This window comes from Physella acuta, unplaced genomic scaffold (genome assembly GCF_028476545.2).
Source record: "Physella acuta isolate Inbredline_101_S28 unplaced genomic scaffold, ASM2847654v3 ptg000405l, whole genome shotgun sequence".
In the NCBI taxonomy this organism is placed as follows: domain Eukaryota; kingdom Metazoa; phylum Mollusca; class Gastropoda; family Physidae; genus Physella; species Physella acuta.
Window position 1 is genome coordinate 520568 of NW_026731924.1, and position 8425 is coordinate 528992.

The 8425-nt window shown below is 32.5% G+C and overlaps 1 protein-coding gene across 1 annotated transcript; it reads right to left on the reverse strand.

Annotated features, from left to right (window-relative positions):
- Nucleotides 1–218: 218 nt before the first annotated feature.
- On the reverse strand, nt 219–8425 carry LOC131942426 (T-complex protein 1 subunit alpha). The gene is made up of 12 exons (XM_059302305.1): nt 8323–8425; nt 7376–7461; nt 6769–6897; nt 5610–5707; nt 5382–5492; nt 4986–5167; nt 3950–4076; nt 3523–3698; nt 2920–3043; nt 2291–2483; nt 1250–1413; nt 219–742 (listed from the first exon to the last, which is right to left on the reverse strand). The coding sequence occupies exons 1-12, from the start codon at nt 8393–8395 to the stop codon at nt 532–534; spliced, it is 1674 nt and encodes a 557-aa protein (XP_059158288.1). The 5' UTR covers nt 8396–8425; the 3' UTR covers nt 219–531.

Below are 8425 nucleotides of genomic sequence, written 5' to 3' on the forward strand. Positions count from 1 at the left end.
CTTCTTGATTTTGTTTGACAGCAGCAAACAGTAAAATTAAGGAAAAATAAGAAAAAGGATAGAAAAATTGCATGTCCCATCAAGTGTGAGTTAATGTTTGAACAAATTTTTAGTATTAAATTTTGTCTCAATCTTTTAAAATAGTTTACATCCTTTAAAAACGTTCAAATGTATCACAATCTTTTCCTATCAATTTTCATTCAAGTAAGAACTCATCATTTTTAATTAATTTTTTTAATATCATATAAAAATGTAATCACACAGAAAATGCGTGCAAATAGAAAAGAAAAATAAATAATATTCATTTACTCCTTTAAAAATAATAATTTCAAAGCCACACACACATTGAGATGCACAACTGAGAATTTGCTGTTCCTAATTAATTTAGTAAAATGAAATAACTTTTGAATATGCTAACTGAATAAATTCAAATGTTTCTGGCTGTTGACTCAAATAATCTGCACATGAATTAGGCTAATGAATTGAACCAGTTCAGATGTACAAGTAACACTGAGAGATACAGTTGATCAATTAATCATCCAGTTGTCCAGACCTGTAGGCATCATGGTAGGACTGGCCCCCATGCTTCTCAGAAACTAATTTGATCATGTCATCAATTCGAAGGATGGTAATGGCTGCTTCAGTGGCAAACTTGAGAGATTTGATTTTAGAGATGGCTGGCTCCAAAACACCTGCCTTTTTGTTGTCCCTTACAACTCCTTCATAAAGATCAAGGCCAACCCTATTTTACAAATTGTAAAAAAAAAAAATTACTAGTCATTAATTCAAAAATAATCTATACACTATATGTAATCTAGAAATAAAATATTTTAATAAGATGCAATCATGTGAAGTGGTCGAGTCGGTAAAGCTCATCGTTGCTAAACCGAAAAGTCTCGAGGTCAAACCCCCGGGCAGATGAGGCTAGTTAGCTGGGGACAGCCACTCTTCTAGGAGAGACAACTCCAAAATCAAACAACTACTGCCTTGTAGTTTGTTCTTGGTTGTACAAAGGCTATGGAAGCAAATGCAAAAAGAAAAGCAGGATGAAATCAGATTCAATGGCCTCAATGGCACATAACCAGTTGACACATATCCTTAGTTGTGATGGAGGCATGGTCGAGTCGGCAAAAAGCTCATGGTTGATAAATTCGAAAAAGTCTCGAGTTTAAACCCTCTGGCAGATAAGGCTCGATCCCTTCCAACACTAAAAATTAAAAACAAAGAAGAAGAAGATGTGAAGTATTACCATCTGAGGTCATTGTGTTCTGCTCGTGTCTGTGAAGTGTTATGGAAGGCTCTGAGTTTGGCAACAAGGTCTGTAGAATCCTGAGCTGCATTGATTGCCAGCTGTTTAGGAATGACAAGTAGGGACTGGGCAAATTCAGCTATAGCCAGCTGTTCTCTGCTTGCCTGAAAATAAGGGAGATCATTACTATCATGTAGGTCTTCAGCTTTTAATGTAAGAGTGAACAGCTCTTATTAGCCCTTTACAGTCCTAATGGCCTGTAATCGCCAAATTTTTGTGTGGTAGTCTAGTGCGCCCAAAACTATTTATAGTATGTTTAATTACGTGTAGTAGCACAAGTCTAGCTGGTAATGAGATTTTAAAGATAAGTTTTAATTAAATATTTTTCTTGTTCCATCAAAAATGGTTAATTTCTACTTTTCCAAAGTTTTTTTTTTTTAAATTACCTGCAATATAATTAGTAAAATTAAATTAAAATGCCTCTGCCATTGAATCTGGCATCAATATCACTAAACTAATTTAGTGATATTGAAAAAGAAAATAATATTGTAAGTAGCATTCTGTTTAGTTTTCTCTTTAAAGCCTGGACTTATTTTCATGTTTCACAAGAATTATTTTTTTTTACCAGTTGATTTAAAACCCACACATTACTTAACTCTAACTGAATTCCCAAGAGACGGTTAAATTTTTCTCTTTAAATATTGAAGAATGATAATTGCTTTGTTTTGGAAAAGAAAAAAGAGAATTAGATTATTTTTTTTTAGGGAAATTAATGTTGCTTTGGGATTGTGGTGATAAAAGAACAAAAATAACAACACTAATGGTATATCATTGTGGAAATTGTTGAGTGCAACAACCTTAATAAAGGCCATAAAAGAACAAACAAAATCACATTTAATCTCCCCCATAGTATATACTAACACAGCTTAATAATTGAGCTGGCAAGCAAGTTGTAAGGGGTTAATTTAAGTGGTTTAAGAATACCCAAATAAACCTTGATCAGAAACTGCAACATGGTACATGAAACAATGTTATACTAACCAAAGAAGTAGCAAAGTTCTCTAAATAGATAGAAAGAGCTGCCTCTACAGCTCCACCACCAGCCACAACTTTCTTAGATTCCAGCACTCTCTTTACAACACAGAGAGAGTCATGGATTGATCTTTCCATTTCATCCACCATAAAATCATTGGCTCCACGCAGAATTATAGAGGATGCTGTTCTTGCCTTTGGACTAAAAATTATAAGAAAGTGTTCAATTTAATTCAATTAAACTTCAATATCATTTAGATAAACTTTTTGGATAAATTCTCACTTAAAATTTTTAAAAATTTAAATTAAATATTTTATAAAATTTAAAAGTAAAAAAAAAAAAGTAATTTTGCTGCCAACACAACACTTATAATTCATTAAACTATTCAAAACAATAGCTATGAAATGTACTAAATGGAAATTAAAGCTAAGATGAGTTTGATTACAAAAGATGTAGCATCCGACATTTAACCAACAATGTACAAAAGCGAGATGTGGGCATTGCTTGACAAAAGAATAACAAACACTGACAATAGTGATGAGCCCCACAATATATACTACACAGTTAAACAAACATAGTGATAGCAATTAGTAAAGGATTACTTAAACCAGACATAACAGTATACATGTTAACTAACCCTCGAATAATGAGAAGCTCATCATCACAAATTCTTTCTTGTGCTACTTCTTCAGCATGGCCAAGATATGATGGATCAAAGGATTCCTCACCATCCATGTTAGCCAAAGTCATTAAGAAAGTTGCTATTGGAAACAAAAATCTGTTAACCTTATTTAATTCAATCTGAGCAGCTTTCTATAAATCACTGTAGTGATAAAGGTTCAGGAAGTACATAACAAATACCTTTCATATTTTCCACACATTTTAAAGAACTTTTTAATGTCAATTAGTATTTACTGTTAGCAGTAAACCACTGATTCAAATCAATCATTCAATGGTTCTGATTTTAACTTTCAAGCTTTCCAAAAATACTAGTAATTTTTATAAGAGAAATAAAAAGTGTAAAGTAATGAGAATAATGTCATTTTTGCCTCCCTGCGCAGTGTGGGTTCATTGGCCAGGGTAGATACATTGTTACAATATTAGCCATTAGAGGTTAGACAAGGCTGTTTTGAAGTTGTAATTGATGTTGATATTAAGTTAATTCTGATGTTTGCAGAGCATAACATGAAGTAATTACAACAAAACTACTTTATATACAAAACAAAAAAATCAAACAAACCTCCAGTGGCTTTAGCTATACGTTTCAAGTCTGTCTTCTTACAGCGTCTGACTGCCATTGCGCCAGCTTCAACAAAGTACTTCAGACAAAGGTCATCAATTCCTTGGGTTGTTAGAATTACATTTGCACCAGCATTCAAAATTTTCTGGATTTTCTCCTTGGTTATGTCTGACTCTCTGTACAATGTAAGCAAAAAGGATTAAGTTATAATGCAAACCCTCAAAAAACATGGTAAAATAAAAAGTACATCTTTTTATGTTATTTTAAATGTCTTGACACTTTAGCAGCAAAAGCGTTTTTCCATAAGCCCTGCATAAATAAAGTGCCAAAGTTTGTGTTCCCCGTAGTATATACTAAACAGCTATTTAATTAACTGATTAGCAAGTTGTAAGGGGCTAAAATACATAAATGAAATGATTGACATCACCTTTTCCTCATCAGTTCCAACTGTTCTGGATCTTCCACTAAAATTTGTACACCTAACTTCATTTTAGTCTTTTGTAAATTGAAGTCTAGACATGCTATTTTGGCATTTCGCATAGACTTTGGCATGGCTGCAATACAAAAAAAAAAAAAAAAAACATGCAATAACTAATATGGTAATATATATTTCCACAAACAACGGTTAAAGAGTTGATAGAATTTATAATTAAATTAAAAGGTCTAATATAACAAGCTTGGTAGACATTGACTCATCGGTAAAGGCACTTCATTGTTCTTGGTTTAAGTAATTCATGGAGGGGAAAGGAGGAGATTCTTGATGCAGATGCCTAGCTAAACAAATTTTGGAGACATATAGCGAAAATGTCAGTAAAATAGATGTAAAATGTTGAGAACAACACCTTTCGACATGTTTGTATTATAATTATAATATTCCTTCAAATAAATTTGCCTCTAGGGGTACAGATCCATGCATGCTCAGAAAGAAATTGTGAATAGCCTGATTTTTTTTAGTAGGAAATATGGACATTTTGGAAAATATTCATTGCTAAAATTCAGTCTTAGTGCTTTTCATGATTGCATAAAAATGTATAAATTCCCGAAATTTGCATTAACCCTACTTTCAGCACATTTATGTTTCATAAAATAAGTCTTCAAATAAAATGCTTTTTTTTCTAAGTAAAAATGCAAATTTTAAAAAATAATTTTAAATTTTGGTAGGCGTAAAATTAAAAAAAATTTTCTGCTGAAAAATTTTCCTTAAACGGAAAAGACAGATTTCCGAGGAAAAAGCAGAAGAAAAGAAATCACCTTGGGTGTAATGCATCATTCAATCAAACAGTGAGTTCACTATTCCCCAGATGATAACAGGTCCACTATCTAGTTTTATTAATTATTACTTTGTTACAATATTTAACCAGTTTATGATTTGTGTATTGCTGTATTTCTTTTCAGAAATACTCTCCTGAAAATGAACATTTAGATTTAAATATATTTGATATACTATTTCCTAATAAGCCTACCTTGAGAAGCTACTGTGCAATTCAAAGCATATCCATTAACTAGAATGCTTTCTCTAGAGCTTCTGCCATGGGCTTTAAGTACATTGACAGCATTGATTGGATAACGGTAGCCTCCCTTGCCATCAGCTGTTTTAATAGCAGTTGCAGCATCGACCACCATATTGGCAAAGAACTCAGAATCACTGTCATTCTTATTAAGGTTCAACTATACATCAAAAAATAAATATTAAACTTCATCCTATAGTTTTACAGTCGTTCAACACTTGTAACAGCTTACACAATGTTTAATTTGTCAGTCATTGTGATTATCTTAAGTTACTGACACTTTAATCAAATTTTTTAGAAGTATCAACAAAGCACAAAGCTGCAATAAATTCTAAAAATTTTCAAGGATACGGTCCAATAATTTTACTTGACATGCTGGTTTTAGCAACATTAACTATGGAGTCGCGACCCAAATCATCAACAGAAATTGTTAAATGATCTTGAATATATTTAACAGCTTCTCTGTGAAGAAAAAGAACAGCATCTTAATTTTATTACACAACAATTAACCTTTTAGTTATTTACGTTATATGCATTTCTCTATAAATAAAAATGTCAGTGTAACAACATGTCACTTACTTGCATGCCAGTCTGTAGCCACTTATAATGGAGGTAGGGTGAATTTTACACTTGACCAATTCATCAGCATTTTTTAACAATTCAGCAGCAATAATCACCTTAAGAGAAAAGTAAAATTATGTTTAGAATCTACTCAGTTATCTTGCATACTTAAGTTGGTTAAAGTGTGTGTGTGTTTATCGATCTATCTATATATTTTTATCTATTTACCTATCATTCTTTCTCTCTATATATATATCAGGGATGTGAACAGATCAGGAAAAAAATAATTAGGAAATTTTCTTCGAACAAGAACTCAATGTTTATCTATTTTTATCGCAGTCTCACACCAATACTGTACTAATTGTTTAATATAGCTAATATTTTAAATAAAAGAAGTTTATGTTACTCTAAAATATCATTGAAAGTCTTATCTAATTGCAATTAAATGTTCACAATGAAACAGAAGTGGCAATTAAGTTTTATTTTAACATTAAGCTAATTTAAACTGTACTAATCTAGTTTAGTGGGTCTTGTTTTCAATTTTAAATTATGCCTTATATTCTGTTAAAAATTGGGATGGTAAAAACGTTAGTTTAGATTTATTGTAATTTGAAAGTTTTAGGTTCTGGTATTGAAAAAAGAAATCAACCAGATTAGCAAATTAGAAAGGGTCTGATATGTGAAGCATTTTGATAGCCAAGCCGCATCATTATTTGTGCCAACAACCGCTCCTCCCTCCTCAAAATTGAATTTGAATTATTAATTTTTAAACATCGATTCTTTTCTAAAATACTGATAGGGTATTTTAATCAATTCCTATTACACTTCCACAAACAAGACACAGCCGGAGTTACATTGAGTTCAGTTTTTTAAAATATGTAGGCCTATAGCATACGTATTGCAGAAACAGCTATTTGAAAATGACTGTGTGACGTCAGCCCCCCCACAAGCAGTACCAAACACGTATTTGGGGTCATGGTGAGGTCAGGAGAGCCACAGCAGCTACAAGTCTAGTCCTCATAGTCATCTTTTTCAATATTAATGAGATTGTGAAATAAAATAGAATCACACAGAAACTGTGGAGAAAAATCGCATCTGAAACGGAATAATCGGATTTCCCCTAAAATTCGGAAACGTCACATCCCTGATATATATGAATTGAATAGAAGTAACTTACCACACTAGTAGTTCCATCACCAACTTCTTGATCTTGCAGATCTGCAAGTTCAACAAGAACCTTAGCAGCAGGGTGCTCAACTTCAAGTAATTTTAGAATAGTGGCACCATCATTGGTAATAGTAACATCCTAAAGTCAAAATGAACAATTAGCAGAAGATTTTTTTACCAAGCTCAGCTAATAGTAACAGTAGTAAAAATGCAACCTAACTACAAAACAAGAAGTTAATTTCAATAATAAAAGTTTACGACATGACCATCACAAGTGAGCTGCATTTTTGCTAGTCGATTGTAATAAAAATTTTCTCATTTTAAAAATTTGAGATGGGGAGAATGTTTATACCGGTGTCCGATAATGGAATCTTCTTTTAAAAAGAGGTGTTAGGTTACTGGTAGTTAACTAAATACACATATGGCTGGCTAATGTCAATGCTAACCCTGTCCCTAACCCCAACCCTGGTCCTACCTAATTTCCATTAGTCCAGATTAGAATATTACTAACAACACAACACCCCTTTTTTTTTTAAAGATTCCATTATCGGACACCAGAACTATAATCATCCAAATACTTGTGTTAATATATATTATATAATAAGGAAATTACTTACACCTATATCATCAACCAACATTTTATCTAGTCCAACTGGACCCAAGCTGCTTTTAACAATATTCGAAATAGACATGGCAGCCAAAACTGTAAATATAGAATATTTTACAAATAAAGGGACTGAAGATAAATAATAATGATAATAAAATTAATAATGACTTTAAAAAAGGCCTAATACAAGCAAATAAGTGAATTAGGCTATATCTTCAGTTTTTTTTAAACAAGTTAAAGATTTAGGGCCTAGATGTTAAAAAAAATAAGTTTACAGGTAGGCCTATTTGTTTCTTTCCCTTATGATAACCCCATCCATTTTATCTCCTTTTAGCATTATTAAATTCAATGCAACAGATGAGTGGGTTAAAATGAATAGTTCACACAAGCAGGAGTTTTAGGCTCAAAGGAGTGCAGTGGGGGCAGGTAAAGTCATGCAAGTATGACAGTCACCTGGGCAATGCAGCAATTAAAAGAAATCAAAAGTATACTCTTCACTTTGTTAAGTAGGCTTATTATTTTCACTATGTGACTATGTGTAGGCCTAATGAATAAACCAACAAATGTTTTAAAATATAGGTTATAGATCAGGGGCCTAGTCCTAGAATTTTATAGATTCTAGAAAGTTCTTTCATTCTATGTCCACTAGTTTTGGACTTTTTTGTTCTCTTGGCTTGAAAATGTATTAAAGACGCGATCGAATGTACTGAAACAGATACCTTGACTTTAGCCGTAACTAGACGTCTAGTTTTATTCTAGAATCTGAGTAGATCTAGGAACTAACGGTTAGAGTACTTGTACGCCAACTACTGAGTTGCCGGCATCAAATCGACCTCATTTTTTTTAATTTTTCAGACAGTGGTTTACAATCTACGTTGCAAAGTTACAACACACACTGCCAGGAAATAAAAACCGTTTAAAATAATAAAATGAGCAAAACTGTAATTTAAGTGGTACCATTTTGAGTTCGGACTGATTGTCCTGTAGTTCTGTTTCCCCCAACAGTTAAAGCTGTTGTAGTGTTCGCCATGTTAGTTACAGAAATCACGCTAACGCATGC